The sequence below is a fragment of the Spermophilus citellus genome (assembly GCF_964194105.1).
Source record: "Spermophilus citellus genome assembly, chromosome: 18".
NCBI classification, from domain to species: Eukaryota; Metazoa; Chordata; class Mammalia; order Rodentia; family Sciuridae; genus Spermophilus; species Spermophilus citellus.
The window spans coordinates 57,864,503-57,880,767 of NC_138200.1; the positions used below are offsets into that span (position 1 = coordinate 57,864,503).

Genomic DNA, 16,265 nt, shown 5'->3' on the forward strand with positions numbered 1-16,265 from the left:
AGATTTAAGACTTTTGGATTTCTTTCTTTTCCCATGGGCATGATGTTCCTTTTCTCTTTGGGTGGCTCACTTTTCAGCGGTGGGCTATAAGCAATTGGTGGTGCTGGCAAAGTCTTACAGAACTAGTCCAAAGGAATAAGATGGCTTTGGGTTCATGAGCAGTCAAGAAGTTTTAAAGGCTCACTCAAATATACCTACTGCTAGTCTTCCAGCAAGGACAAGACCACCAGGGAAATACCTCAGAGCATCTGGAAATGGACAGAAGAGATGGTCACTCTGGAACTCCACTAGGTCTTTACCTTTGCAGCATAACTCCACATTTCAATCCGGTCATTGAGGCGCTTTTTGCACTCAGGTTGTAATCTCACCCGCTTATCCTCCAGGGCCTCCATTAGGCAGGACATTTCTGTGAGAGAAAACAGGTAAGAAAAAGTCTGCAACTACACAGAACAGAAACATTTCTATAAAGCCAGGGGATGGATATCCAACCACCAGAGAATTTAGATCTTCAGGTTCAATAAAGTCAAATCCATTCTAGACCCAAGATCCAGCATGGCGAGGATGGGATGTAACTCGAAGGGTGGCTGTCCAGAATCTCTCTTAAGATCACTCCAATTTTTACTGGGTATTCCTGGTTTAGAAACAAACTTACACCTGCCCAGGTTCCAGCCTTACACAGAACCTGCCTACTGTGCCCACTGTGGCCCTTGGGGAAGCCTTGTTTGGGTAAGAGAAGGGGAAGAGGACCATGATGATGACTTAACTTTTGCTTCTGTGATAAATTACTCAACACCCCTTTCACTAGATCTTTAGCTCTGCCCATGGTTAGGTCAGCTCAAATCTTCAGGATTATTCCTAAATTCATTATGCACAAAGGCATCAACCTTGCTCCTGAGGGATATTGTCTACGGTTAGGCTGTAGCCACAGAACAGAGTAGGAGCAACTGACGGCTGAGATTGAGCCTTTGCTTCTCCCAAGTGAGTTCAGAAAGGGCCAAAGTGAATTCAGTGACTTACGACGCCCACGGCCAGGGGTGATGGCTGCACAGTGGTGTTTAATGTCCAGGGCACATGCTGTGTGAAGAACTGGGTCCACAAAGATGTCTGCCTTGCTTTCCTTCAGCATGTTTAACACTTCCTGGAAAGGGAAGGGCATTACAGAGAGAACTTTTATAAAGAAAATGCATTAGACTTGTTGTCTATAAACATGAGATAGGTGGCAATGTGGCAATGATGTACAGAATGCAAATTCATGGCATCCAATTTAATTCACTAACCACCTCTGAGAGATTCAATATATGCTATGGAAAGCTGGGAACTACACATGCTTGGAAAATTAGCTATGGGTTCTTGGCATTCTGGTATACTACAGTATCATCATTACCATTATCATTGTCGTCATCGTCATCATCGATATCATCATTATCCTCAGCATTTTTGTAGCACTGGGGATTGAACCTGGGGCCTAGTGCATGCTAGGCAAGTCACCTATCACTGAATTACATCCCTAGACTTTTTTTATTTTTCATTTTGAGACAGGGTCTCACTAAGTTGCCCAGGCTGGCCTTGAACTTATAATCTTTCTACTTTAGCCACAGAGTAGCTGGGATTATAGGTGCCACCGTGCCTGTCTATATATATATATATTTTTAAACTTTATTTTACTTATTTATTATATGTGGTGCTGAGGATTGAACCCAGGACCTCACACGTGCTAGGCGGGTACTCTACCACTGAGCCACAATCCCAGCTCCTGGCTATATAATTTTAAAGTACCTAAATGGTAGTGTTTTTATTGATGTTATATAATTATTCTGTTAACTTTGGGAAATCAGGAAAAAAAACCATGAAATGTAAAAATCAGCGTAATAGGCTATATAAAAATTCCCAAATATGGGTCAATTTGTTTATAAAATATTCCACTTTTACCTCTATCATTCCCAAAAGGAAAAAAGAATGGACAGAATATTACTTTTACTGCAAGAGGAATTATCTGAATTCATTACTATCCTGAGCAACAGCAATGTAAACACTTTAATAGAACTAATATCAACTCTACAGATGCTCCATTTATGCATGACGAAATTATAGACAGGAGGAAAGATGGGCCAGAAATGCCTTCCTTTGTGGTGCTGGGGATTGAACTCAGGGCCATGCACATGCTAAGCAAATGCTCTACCCCTGAGCTACATCCCAACTTCGGAAATGTCTTCTTTCTTTCTTTCTTTTTTCTTTTTTTATATTTTTCAATTGTAATTGGACACAATACCTTTTTATTTTATTTATTTATTTTTATGTGTGCTGAGGATCGAACCCAGGGCCTCGCACACATGCTAGGCGAGTGCTCTACTGCTGAGCCACAACCCCAGCCCTTAGAAATGTTTTCTTAATAAAATTTAGTTTGTTCTCAATTGGAAGACTGCAGTTCTATAAGACAATAACACAAAACTAAATAATCCTGCCCAAAGTTATACGAGTTCACTTGATGACAAAGGAGTCAAAGGAAAACTTTTTTGTTTGGTTGTTTGGTACTGGGAACTGAACTCAGGGGCACTTGATCACTGAGCCACATCCCCAGGCCTATTTTGTATTTTTTTTTAGAGACAGGGTTTCATTGAGTTGCTTAGTGCCTCACTGTTGCTGAGGCTAGCTTTGAACTCAATATCCTCCTGTCTCAGCCTCCTGAGCCACTGGGATCACAGGCGTGCGCCACCATGCCCGGCAGGAAAAGTTAAGTTTTTAACCAGCTCCTACCATTTTTTAGAACATGTGGAATCAAACATTTTAGGCAGATGAAAAAATTTGTAAACAACATTCTTAATGACTCAACAATGACATCAATAAAAGTTTCTTTTAAACAAGATTAATTTTTTTTAAAGGTCAAACACATTAATTCCTTTGCCCTTTTCTGGGCAGTACCAGGGATTGGACCCAGGGTCTTGGGCTTGTTAGACAAATGCTTTATCCCTGAAAGCATCTGTAGCCCTTTTGTGAAACTGAGTCAGGCTCTTGTTAAATGGTCTAGTCTGCTAAACTGCATTTCCCGTGTTGCAAGATAATGTATGCTTAGAAGGCATAATTTGATTGTTAGTATTTTTTGGTACAGGGAATTAAACCCAATGCTTGCACAGGCTAGGCTAATGCTCTACCACTGAGCTATATTCCCTACCCTTTCTACTGTATTTATTAAAAAAAATTTTTTTTAGATATTAATGGACCTGTATTTTATTCAGTTATTTATATGCAACACTAATAACTGAACCCAGTGCCTCACACATGCTAGGCAAGTGTTCTACCACTGAGCCACAATTCCAGCCTTTCTAGTATATTTTGAGACAGGGTCTTGCTAAGTTGTCCAAGCTGACTTTGCACTTGCCATCCACCTGCATTGCTGGGATTACGGAAGTGTACCACTGCACCCTGCTAATAAGGTGACATTTCTTAAATGAACTAGATACTTTGTTTCATTGATTGTCATGAGTGTGAAACGATAAAATGGTACTAACATTTTGTTTTGTTCAGGGTGCCTTTAAATAATGGTCTAGTGGGCTGGAGTTGTGGCTCAGTGGTGAAACACTTACCTAGCATGTATGACACATTGGGTTCGATTCTCAATTGCATATAAACAAATAAATAAAATAAAGGTCCATCAAAAACTAAAAAAATACATTAAAAAAACAATGGTCTAGCTGCAAGATGAGGCATATTTACAAATAATTAGTGTATGTGAAAGAATATTAAAGTTAAAGGAGATAATGGTCAAGGACCAGGTTTAAAGTTTTACGAAACACATAGAATGCTGTGAAGGAAGGCTTAGAGTTCCAATCTTGTTACTAAGGAGTACAGACCATAACATTAAAAGAAGAGAAAAAGGGGAGCAAAGCCAGGCTCAGTAGAGTGTTTGTAGTCTCAGCTACGGTGGAGGCTAAGGCAGGAGGACTGCTTGAACCCAGGAGTTTGAGGTCAGCCTGGGAAACACAGCAAGATTCTGATTCAAAGAAGGGTGGAGGGGAAGCAAAAGCAGAGAAAAAAAGGTGATGATGGTTACCTTTTTACACATTTCTGTTTTGATCTTGAGCAGGTTGACCTTGAGGCACTCTTCCACTTGACCTGTTTGCTCCTGGGCTGCTGCTTCTTCAGCACAAAGATTGGCAATCTGTTCAGGAGACAAAAGAAAACAAGGCCATTCTCCTGAGCACAAAAAAGAGCAAAACGCTTCCTGAACAGATGAGCCTGCTGAGTCCAACAGTCCCTGGACACTACTGGTGACTTCTCTCACTGCACTGACCAGATGCTGAGTGACAGGTGAGGGATGTTCTGCTATCACCAGAAACCTGGGCCTCTCAATATGTAGACATGGTGATCCTCCATGTGCGCCCAGAGCTCATCTCTAACAGCTTGCTGGTGGAGCACACACCCTCCCCTGCAGAGGCCAGGCTCCTAGGTTCTGTTTTCCTTCACAATGATAGGCACATGGAACTGAGTTAGTAAATGTACATATCTCTATGCTGTGGAGTCACACTGTCCTAGGACTTCAACAAAGGCGGCTAGTCCCTAATTTCACATGAGGACGGTTATAAAGCCCAATAAAATACTGAAAGCAAATACTTAACATTTACAGAGTTCAGAGTTAACCCAGACTCACAACTTAGAAGCACACATAAAGGGGTTCTTAAACCAAGCCCACAGTGAAGATAACAAACTTAACTTTCTTTGGACAGTTCTATGAGTAAGGTTCTTTGAAACATCGTTAGCTGTGATTTTTCTCAAATTGACGTATTTAAACAGGATTCTTCACATGGCCTTTTCTAACTATGAGTAGAATAATTTCTACAGATAAGCACTTAGAGCTATCACGAGAACACTTTTATTTTTATGGCAAATCTTGGGGTGTTCTGATTTAACTATACCGAATAAAGAGAAGGGAAGAACAAATTATATGTAGAAAGTGATAATAAAAGAATACCCTGTTCAACAGAGAAGTATGAAGCCAACGGGACAGTCTGATGAACTAATGGTAAGCGCAGTTCAGAGGGACAGAGAACCTGGAATTCATTAAGAGCTGTAAAAGAATGGGCCGGCAGCTAACTATGAGTTCAAGGCTGAAGAGAAAGAAAGTAAAGAACTTTTCTCCAGTAAATCTTCTCTGACCAGCTCTGTGCAGACCCAGACCCAAAGACAGTTTTACACCCGATCCTACCTCATCTGAGCAGTGCAGCTGCAGCTGAGGGTCGAGGCGGTAATCGAGTGCAGACTCCTGGATGATCATGCGGATCTGGTCTTCACAGTCTGAAGACAGGCGCTACATGTGACAAAGAGGGAATATAGCAGCCCACCAGAGATTGTTAGTTTTTATTTAGTCCCTTATTATCTGGCTTGGGGAAGGCCATAAAAAAGGTCTTGGGAAAACAGGGGTGCACTAAAGACTTTCATAGAGAACACTCCCAGGGACAGAGGCAGCTCCATAAACACAGCTCTGTGGAGAGCCCTTCTGTTTACCTGGTCAGCATATCTCAGCTTGAGGCAAGAGATGACTTGGCCTTCTAGCTCTGAATCATCCTTGGCCTTGGTCAGGATACCATGGCAGAACTTAGGAATGTCAGCTTTACAGGCTTTCCTTAGCACAGGATTTAAGCGATAATCTAGAGTAAGAAGCAGTAAATACTTGATAAAATATTCCACCTAGAAAAGTTCATCAATTTTTAAAAATCCACCTTTCTGAAAAGGGGCAATGACCATGACTGCATGTCAATGACCATAACTAAAACACAATCTATTCATTTAGTAAATATGTACTGAGCTCTCACTCCACTGTTAATCAGTGATATAATTTGGTTCAAGAGCACTTGTGCAGGGTTTTGTGGCCAATATTAACAAACAAACAGATAGCAACAGCCTTGCCTATACTAGATATTTTTGAAAACATCAAGAAATAAATATCCAACACATTGCATATTAAGCTACAAGGTCTTGCAGCCAAAAGCTGAAGTTTCTGTTCTTTTTTTTTTTTTAATATTTATTTTTTAGTTCTCGGCGGACACAACATCTTTGTTGGTATGTGGTGCTGAGAATCGAACCTGGGCCGTACACATGCCAGGCGAGCGCGCTACCGCTTGAGCCACATCCCCAGCTCCAAAGTTTCTTTCTAAAAGAGATTGCCCATATCTTTTGACATGCTCATGCAGTTTTATTATCTCTAAACTACCTTTTCCAAGGAACTCTAGCCCTTGTTCCTCAAGGGCAGTTTTCCAGATGTTTGCTTCATGTTTCTCCTGTCATGCCATCCTTACTGGATACTCCTCAAAGGAGGAGAAAATCACTCTGCTTACATCTAAGCTCTTCTCTTAAAATCCAAGGGTGGTAAAGTATCTGCAGTTTAATTAGGTAACTATATAGTTTAATCAGCACACTGGATGGTGGCTTTCTCAGTTACCCTTCAATCTATACTCAATGAGACCAAGAGAGTTAAGCAGGATGGTACCTGTGTTCTGGGTGATCTGGCGCTTGGTTATCATCTGTTTGCATTTGGGATCCATCAATTCACTGTTTTTATTTTGCTTCAAACACTGTAACATGGTTTTAGAATCTGCTTCTGGACAGAACCTCTGCAATGAAACAAGGTTTTATGAAAACAGCTATCCTTATCTGCCAATTAATCCATCTGTGATCATTGTTACATCTTACTGTTGCATCTAAGAGAGCACTCATTAAAGAAGCAGTGCGAAGGAATCACTTGGCACAAGAGGAACAGCTAAGCCTGAGTAATCACCAGGCCTCAAGTTCCCTTTTTAAAAAAAAAAAAAAAAATTTTTTTAGTTGTAGGTGGATAGAATATCTTTATTTTATTTATTTATTTTATTTTATTTATTTATATGTGATGCTGAGGATCGAACCCAGGGCCTCACACACTCTACGCTGAGCCACAACCCAGGCCCTCAAGTTCCCTTTTTTCACTTATTCTCAACTGTATTTGTCACATTTCTATTATGTCTCTGATTCCTAATTTACATGGCATTGATTACATGGCTATGTTAAATTACATGCAATCCCATGAGCTTAATTAATTATTGCTTGAGTATGAATACAACATTGTACCAGGTAGTCATCGAGTGCTCAAATCCTATCTACCCAAATCCAGTGGGAAAACCTAGGAATTAGGTTTTACCCATCAACCAATGTGAACAGGAATGTGGGGTAAAGACTCATCTGGTTCATCCTAACTATAGGGGTTATAATCCAGCCAAACACTGAGGGTCTGGCCCCTGTACATTTATTACTGTCTGTCACTAGGGTTCAGTTTTATAATAGAAATGACCTCCATCTCTATTTGCTAAACAACGAGTCTTATTTTTAGTTGTTGATGTTTATTTTTAAAAAATATTTATTTTTTAGTTGTAGTTGGACACATACTTTTATTTTATTTATTTTTATATGGTGCTGAGCATCAAACCCAGGGCCTTGCATGTGCTAGGCACACGCTCTACCGCTGAACCATAACCCCAGCCCAATATGCTTTTATTTTATTTACTTATTTGTATGTGGTGCTGAGAATTGAACCCAGTGCCTCACACATGCTAGGCAAGCGCTCTACTGCTGAGCTACAACTCCAGCCCCTGCAACGAGTCTTTAAGTGCCACAGTTCCTGATAAACTCTGGCTGGGACACTAGAATCAAGCCTCCCCTGCCAGTTCTGTTTGTAGGTCTCTGAAGCATGTGTGATTATAATCTATTAACATCCTAATATGGGAATGTGGATTGTGTATTGACTTTTATAAAATTTTAAAACTTTCTCTTAAATCAGTGTCTGACATTTCCAACCATGTGACTCACCTGGACCAGGACCAGCTAGAGAAACTTACATTTTTAATTTATTTTTATTTTTTAATTTTTTTGTGGTGCTGGGGATTGAACCCAGGGCCTTGTGCATGCAAGGCAAACACTCTACCAATTGAGCTATATCCCCAGCCCAGAAAATTAAACTTTTTTTTTTCAAATACTTTTTTCTAGTTATAGATGGACAAATACATTTATTTTGTTTATTTATATATATATTTTTTATGTGGTGCTGAGGATCAAACCCAGGGCCCTGCATGTGTTAGGCAAGTGCTCTACTGCTGAGCCACAACCTCAGCCCTGAAGCTTACATTTTTTTAAACCTTTTTAAGTTGTTGATAGACCTTTATTTTATTTATTTATATGTGGTGCTGAGAATCAAACCCAGTGCCTCACACATACCAGGTAAGTGTGCTACCGCTGAGCCACAGCCACAGCCACTGAAACTTACACTTTTAATGCTCAAAATTATCTTTGAAATTTATTTGGTAGGTGAAACTTGGCATTTTTTTGAACTTTTATTTATTTATTTTCCATATTTTTTTTGTTGGTACATTAGAGTTGGCATTGAAAATGCTGACACAGCAATTAGATCTTAAGTTTAATTTTTTTTATATGTGTGGACAGATAAAGAAACTTCTGAGAATATTTACTAAAAGAATAACTGAAGCAAAGAATTGCAGAACAGAAAAACCCTTTGAATATGGGAGACGATCTTATAGGAACACACTGGATGGTAGCTAAGTACACTGACCCTTAATTACTAGTCATGTGTTTATTGGGTATCTATTTACCTGTGCCTTGGACTAAAGTGAGGCTAATTATCTCAGTTCTGTGGTTTTCCACTTGAATATGCATCCACATCATCTGAGGGCTTGCGGAGATTGTATCTATTGTAGCCCAAGAGAGTCTGACCCAGCAGATCTGGGTGGAGCCCAGGAATCTGAAGTTGCCAGGTAGACTGATGCTACTGGCTTAGGGATCACATCTGGAGAAGCGCCATCTTGGTTGTGTTTAACAGGTTGCAATGGAGAGGGATTTATGCTATTATTTTCACTTATGCTACAATTGGCCCTTACCTTTATCATCTGCTTGCAGACTCGCATGAGTGTGTAGTCTAGTTCTGGGTCCATCATCTCTGTTTCCTGCAGTTTAAATACTTTCTGGTGGCAACGGGTACTCAGCTGCTTCTTGTTTTCTTTCAGACATTCAATGATCTATGACATAAGAGATATGGTCAAGTTGGGGAATGGATCAAAGATTGACAGTCCATGTTTTTTTTTTTTTTGGGGGGGGGAGGGTTGGTACCAGAGATTGAACTCAGGGGTACTCAACCACTGAGCCACATCCCTAGCCCTATTTTGTATTTTATTTAGAGACAGGGTCTCACTGAGTTGCTTTAGTGCCTCACTCTTGCTGAGGCTGGCTTTGAACTCACAATCCTCCTGCTTCAGCCTCCCGAGCTGCTAGGATTACAGGACAGTCTATATATTTTGACTGGTGCATTCAGTTCCTAGTGCATGCCCCATTTTCTATTCAAGTATCTTTCATTTCTAATTCCAAGGCAATATGAATCAAGAGTTATTCCCCAAGGAGAGTTATAGATTTACAACCTTAGGGCCAGTAGCAAACCAAATAGTATAAAAATTTAGGTTGAGAAGCAGGCTATACTAGAGTCTAAACTCACTCAGGTTTCCTGGATTTTCTGCCTTCTAGAGCTAGCTGTTTCTTATCAAGAGTCTCCTTGGAGCATACATTAGATTCTCTGCATGTGCCTGGAGCAACAACCCTGACTAGATAGTAGACATAAGCCAGGAAGTTGTATCATGTATCACATGAGAATGGATTGTTAGAGGCTAGATAAGACTTAAGTCCCAATCCTTAATTCTGACAAACACAGTCTCATAGGGCCAATCATAAGTAACTATGATGGGAAAAAATTGAGTACTAAATAAAAGCATAAAGTGTTATGGGATAGATTTTAATGAATTAAGTATAAATTAAGTATATCTTGAAATCTTCCCTTCCTTACACCAAACCTTGAGATATTATTAAAAATGAAGAGAAAGAAAGCAGATAGGAGGCTACCTACAATAACTAGGGCTGCAGCATGAAGTCCCAAGGCTTCCACAAAATCTTCCAGGAACAACCAAAAAATCACCAACTAATACATTAAGAAAGATGATACACAAGGTGACAAAAATGGAAGTATAAAGAAAAGTTAGTCATTTAGGAGGCTGAGGCAGGAGGATTCCAAGTTTGAGGCTAGCTTCAGCAACTTAGTGAGACCCTCAGCAACTTAGCAACTCTCCCTCAAAATAGAAAATGAAAAGGACTGGGGATGTAGCTTAGTAGTAAAGTGTCCCTGGGTTCAATCTCCCGTACAACAAACAAACAACGCCCCCCCCCCAAAAAAAAAAAGTTAAAAGACAGAGGCTGGAGGATTACCAATTCAAAGTCAGCCTCAGCAACATGGCCAGACCCTGGGCCAAAAATAAGATACAGAGGACAGACTGAGATAGTTATCGGAATTCTAGGAGGAAGGAAATGGAAAGCAAATTTTGAAAGACAATGATTGAAAATTCCCCAGAAGCAGAGAAAGACATGATTCTGAGACTGAAAGAGCCAACCAGGCTAGAGAAAACACAACACTGCACCTAATTACATCACATACATCACACTGAAATTACAGAATGTTAAACAGAAAACTAACCCTATCAGACATGGATAAACTACAAAGAGATGAGAATCAGATGGACTCAGGTTTTTCACCGGCAATGGTAGATATGAGACAATGTATACAAATTATCTCAAAGCTAAAGCACTATGGCAATGTACTGGGTAACTGGAGAACATTTTTTTAAAAAATATTTATTTTTTTTAGTTTTCGGCGGACACAACATCTTTGTTTGTATGTGGTGCTGAGGATCGAACCCGGGCCGCACGCATGCCAGGTGAGTGCGCTACCGCTTGAGCCAAATCCCCAGCCCCAAGGAGAACATTTAAAAAAAAATATTACTTGCTTATAATTCATCTTAGCAATTCTGGAGAGGGCCTTATTTCTGTACTTAAAATAACTTCCCTAGATGATTCTTACTTGACTCTTAAGAACTTCTGTGCAATGGGAAAACAGTCTGAAGGTAAAAGAGCTGGGAAAGCTATCAAGAGGAGGAGAAACTTAAAGGATCACTAGAAGCTTATATTAAGCAGATTAGGTGGAGAAAGATGAGGTAACTGAAAAGAGGGAAGAGAAAAAAATATGGGACAAAGAAGAGTATGAGGGAGGAACTCTGGGAAAGGCAGTCTGGTATGGTATAAAGGAGATAGTAAGGCTCAACAGAATGTAATGGGTCATGTTTTACCAGCAAAGAATTAGTCATCACAATGTCACTCTCACATGACTTCTACAGTTAACCAAAGCAAAAGGTTACCTGAGCATTGCCATACTGCACAGTGGAACAGTAGTTCTTGATGTCACTCTTGCAGGCTTCATATAGATCTGGCTCCAGCCGGATGTCCTCTGTCTGTATAAGAGGGAGTCAGCATGGAAAAGTGAGCTGCTGCTTCTTTTTTTAAAATTTTATTTACTTGTATGTGGTGCTGAGAATCGAACCCAGTGCCTCATGCATACCAGGCAAGCGCTCTACCACTGAGCCACAACCCCAGCCCCGAAAGTGAGCTTCTTTTTTTTTTTTTAAAGATTTTTTTTTTTTTTTTTTTTTTAGAGAGAGAAAGAGAGAGAGAGAGAGAATTTTTAATATTTATTTTTTAGTTCTCGGCGGACACATCTTTGTTGGTATGTGGTGCTGAGGATCGAACCCGGGCCGCACGCATGCCAGGCGAGCGCGCTACCGCTTGAGCCACATCCCCAGCCCGAAAGTGAGCTTCTTTAGGTTGGAAATGTCAGTGTTCTATAGACTTATTTGTTGGTTGAATATTTATTTATTTATTTATTCACAATACCTTTATTTCTTTAGTTGTACACAATACCTTTCTTTATTTATTTTTATGTGGTGCTGAAGATTGAACCCAGGGCCCCGCACGTGCTAGGTGAGCGCTCTACCGCTGAGCCACAACCCCAGCCCCGTTGAATCTTTTTTTAAAATCTTATCTAGTGACCACAACTTCTACAAATGGCAGCAGTGTGGCCATGCAGCAGGTGGCCTTAAGCCTTCTTAGAAAATGAAATGCCATGTCTAGTCCTTCAGAGGACTGCTGAGATGAAATAAAACTATGTGAAAATCACATTAGAAAGTTAAAATATAGTGCAAATATACGATTCTACCTTTATTATTTTATCAAAACAGGCTCAAATGAGGAAATCAAAGTTTCTAGCTCAAAACAAGTCTCTATTATAATAGGACATTCAGACCAGCTCCACTTAAATAGAATCATCATTGAATGAATCACTGCCACTGAATGTGAAAAGCTGACAACTTTTGTGATTTAATGATGTTTGGTCTCCATTACTAATTTTTACTTAGACTGAGGTGAAATGGTATGATTCATAGCATCAAACATACAAAAAAAAATTTTATCTTTTTTTTAACAAGATCTGGGTGTGACTTAAACAAGAAGAGCAAGAGCAAGAAATGTCCTCCTACAGTGTACACTGCATATGACCCAAATTCATTCCACCCTGATAAGAAGCAAACTCATCAGTGCATGGTGTGGCAGTCCCCTGGACACCGAAGCTGCTTAGGGGGTGGGCACAATCCAACAGATGGGAAGGAACTTTACTTCATGGTAAAGGGAGATTTCTTTTTCCCTTTTCCTGTTGGATGAGTAGTGGAATAGGCAGTCCAGTGTCACAGGCAGCCACTGTATGGAGCCAAGAGTGAAACCCATATTGGCATGAAGCTGATGCCACAGAGAGGAAAAGACCCTCAGTCCTTGAGGACATTATTGATTAATGACTGTTATAACAAACTTAAGAGCTTGCCCTAGAGCTTGTCCTAGAGCTAGTTTTCCAATGTGTGTTAAAAATGCTTTATCCTTCAAAACCAAAACAAAACATCGAGACAAGAAGCTAATGTCCACATGGTAAAATTTCAGCAAGGTGACTCCGACCTTGACCATAATAATAGTTGCTAAAATCTTTGGCTTTGTTCCCACCCATCCCCAGCTTTCTAAGACCGGGCCCCTGGGGTTTATGGGAAGCAGTACCATCTCTAGTTCCTCCACACGGAGCTGCTTACGGCACTTCAGGGACACTCTGTGCTCCTTGGCTTCCTGCAGAGTGTCATTGCGCACAGTGGTGCTAAGGCAGATTACCACATCCACCCTGCCAAGAGAGGGGAAGGCGTGAGATTGGAAGGAGCCACACCATTTACCCAGAATTCATAATCTTCGCCATGTGTTTGAATATCTTTCCTGTAAGTCTGTCTTTTTTTTTTCAGAATGCTAAAAGTAATTTGACTGTACAGTAGTTCTCCCTTATTTACTTATTAATGGCCCCAAAGTAAGAGTAGTGACACCGGCAATTCCAAAGAGAAACTGTAAAAAAAAAAAAAAAGACATGCTGGGATTGCTAAAATCTACAGTACTAAGAAATACTGAGAGACTGAGAGAGATTGAGACAGATCATCCATAAAACTTTTTATTAATCTGTTTTATTTTAAATTATTTATATTAATCTCATACTGTGTCTAATTTACACATTAAACTTTATCATAGGTAAGTAGGAGTAAAAAAAAAAAAACACAGCATCTATACGGGGTTTGGTACTATCTGTAGTTTAGGCATCTGCTGGGGGTCTTCAAATATATCCCCTGCTGATAGAGAGGGACAACTGTATGTCATAAAAAGAATCAGCCTAAATGCTGATCACATTTTTAAAAGGACATGTATACGAGGACAGCTCAACAAACAAGGGACCACAGAGGATGCTGCTCTGAATTCTGGGCCTGTGTCTTGGAGATTCTATGAAACTTATTCCTAGAAAGTACAGAAATCTATGCAAAATGGGAACCTGGTTTATACGAGAGGAAGTATGTTCTAGAAGTGTGCCTTTTCAAAAAACAATACAGAAGAATTTGGGTAGTAATGCTGCTAGAGTCTATCAGCATCCTAATTAAGACCTAATTCTGAAGTTAAGCAAGCTTCTGTTTCTTCCAGATATCTAACTCAGTAAAAGCTGTGGCTATTTTTTAGCAGAGGTGACTAATGAGATGATGCTGGGAAAAAGTTCACCTTTCCTCTCAACTGAAGCTTACTTCTTTTTTTTTTTTTTTTAAATATTTATTTTTTGGGCTGGGGATGTAGCTCAAGCGGTAGTGCACTCGCCTGGCATGCGTGCGGCCCGGGTTCGATCCTCAGCACCACATACAAAGATGTTGTGTCCGTCGAAAACTAAAAAATAAATATTAAGAAATTCTCTCTCTTCTCTCTCCCTCTCTCTTTAAAAAAAAAAATATATATATATATATATATTTTTAGGTGTAGATGGACACAACACAATGCCTTTATTTTTTTATGTGGTGCTGAGGATGGAACCCGGGTCCCGCCCATGCTAGGTGAGCGCTCTACCGCTGAGTCACAATCCCAGCCCTGAAGCTTACTTCTTAAGTATACAATCTGCATCTGTTTCACCAATTAACCTGGAAAAATTAATGATGTCCCCATAGCCTATGGTATCTCCTCATGAGAACTCCCACACCGGGAGTTCTTCTGGGGAGCTATGAAGATGACTTGTCAAGGCAATCCAAGTGTATGGCTATACTACCAAAGAAGAGGCACAGAAGATCTCTAGGGCTGCTTCTGCTACTGCCCGATATCCTGGATAGTCATTTAGCAGCTAACAGATCAATTAAGAGGTACATACTTCTTTTTTATGTTGGGGCAAAGTTTCAACACATCTTCCTTGCAAGCCATTTTGAACTTGTAAGAGAACCGAAAATCCTTCATCTGTACCTGAAAGATGATAAGAAAGAAAATCAGAAGCTTTGTGATTTTGCTGAAATCTATAGTATTGAGAGAGATTGAGAGACTGAGAGAGATTGAGATAGAAAAATCATCCATAAAACTTTTATTATTTTGTTCTAATCTGTTTTATTTTAAATTATTCATACTAATCTCATACTGTGCCTAATTTATACACTTTGTGGTCAATAGTGGTGGGTGACATTTTGATCATACAGTTTTCAGAAGCCTGCTCATGGGACCCTACATAACTGTCCTGTCTTGAGGACTTTGGGATTTGCTCTGCCTCTTCCTTCAAGTTTCTATTCTAGTACCTCCTGGTGAAACCCCTTTTCTCCTTCACCCTTTACCCCCTGCCTCAGTTTTTCATCTTGAAACGACCTGAGACTGTACAGTCATTTGTACACTTGTTTTTGTTTCTTTGTCTTACTCGAATCTAGAGTCCACAGGGCAGGGGTACTCATTAACCTGATGGAATGCAGGCAGGTGGTCTACATGTCTGAGAAGAGGTCAATGTGCTCAGGTTACTAGTTTCATTTTCCCTGAAGGAAGCACTTGCTATACCAAAACACTTCTTAGTCACCTGTGTAACCACAAAGTATGGTCTAACTTTTTACTCAACTATCAGATGTGGGTTGCATGATTTAGAAGAAAAAAAGGCTTCTATACTGAACAGATAACAGAAAACAAGAGATTCCAGGGACACTAATCATTAAAGGAGAAGCCTACCCATCTCACAGGAGTTCTGTGACTGGTGCAGGAAATGCCTGTTTACTTATCTCTATTCTCCCTAGACTAAACGCTCCCTAAGGAAAAGGGACCATGTCTTATTTATCATTGATGTCAAGGAGCCTAACAAAGTGTCTAATCACATTAGAGAAAAACTAAATTTATTGAGAACAGTTAAAATAGGACATATACTTGGCAAAAAATGATTTTTTAGGAACAGCAGAGTTGTTCTGATGTTCCAAAAGAAGAAGAGGTTCAGTAGTCAACAAAGCAGCTAAGATAGGAAATTGACAGGCCAGTGTCACTGACCAGCTGAAAGTGGGTAACTCCAATGGCACATTTCTCGTTCATATCCTTCTGGTGTTTGTTCTGAATCAGACACTCCATCAGGTCCCCAGAGTCTATCTGGTTATCTGCCACATCCTGGGGAAAACAGCACAAACTTACACTTCATTTGCAACGGTTAAGTGAATAAAAATTATAGCTTATTCTGGGAAAAGTGAAATAGGATTGATTCTATAAGCTTTCATAAAAAAGATAAATAAAAAATTATTCAGGGCCGGGGCTGTGGCTCAGTGGTAGAGCACTCGTCCCGCATTGTGAGGCCCTGGGTTCAATCCTCAGCACCACATATATAAAAAATAAAGGTATTGTGTCCACCTACTACTAAAAAAATATTTTTAAAAAAATTACTCAAAGTAAGGCTGGGTACAGTGGTGAACACCTGAAATCCCAGTGGCTCAGGAGGCTGAGGCAGGAGGATCGCAAGTTCAAACCCAGCC

The 16,265-nt window shown here is 40.0% G+C and overlaps 1 protein-coding gene across 1 annotated transcript in view; it reads right to left on the minus strand.

The window, feature by feature from the left end:
- GLG1 (golgi glycoprotein 1) overlaps positions 1 to 16,265 on the minus strand; it is a 121,806-nt gene that overhangs the window by 5,878 nt on the left and 99,663 nt on the right. The window contains exons 15-25 of the mRNA XM_081275015.1: positions 15,793 to 15,906; positions 14,657 to 14,745; positions 13,000 to 13,117; positions 11,265 to 11,357; positions 8,913 to 9,050; positions 6,482 to 6,605; positions 5,500 to 5,642; positions 5,201 to 5,302; positions 4,049 to 4,156; positions 1,018 to 1,138; positions 300 to 406 (exon numbers count right to left, since the gene is read on the minus strand). Coding sequence (XP_081131141.1) covers positions 300 to 406; positions 1,018 to 1,138; positions 4,049 to 4,156; positions 5,201 to 5,302; positions 5,500 to 5,642; positions 6,482 to 6,605; positions 8,913 to 9,050; positions 11,265 to 11,357; positions 13,000 to 13,117; positions 14,657 to 14,745; positions 15,793 to 15,906 — 1,257 coding nt within the window. The remainder of the gene's footprint in view (positions 1 to 299; positions 407 to 1,017; positions 1,139 to 4,048; positions 4,157 to 5,200; positions 5,303 to 5,499; positions 5,643 to 6,481; positions 6,606 to 8,912; positions 9,051 to 11,264; positions 11,358 to 12,999; positions 13,118 to 14,656; positions 14,746 to 15,792; positions 15,907 to 16,265) is intronic.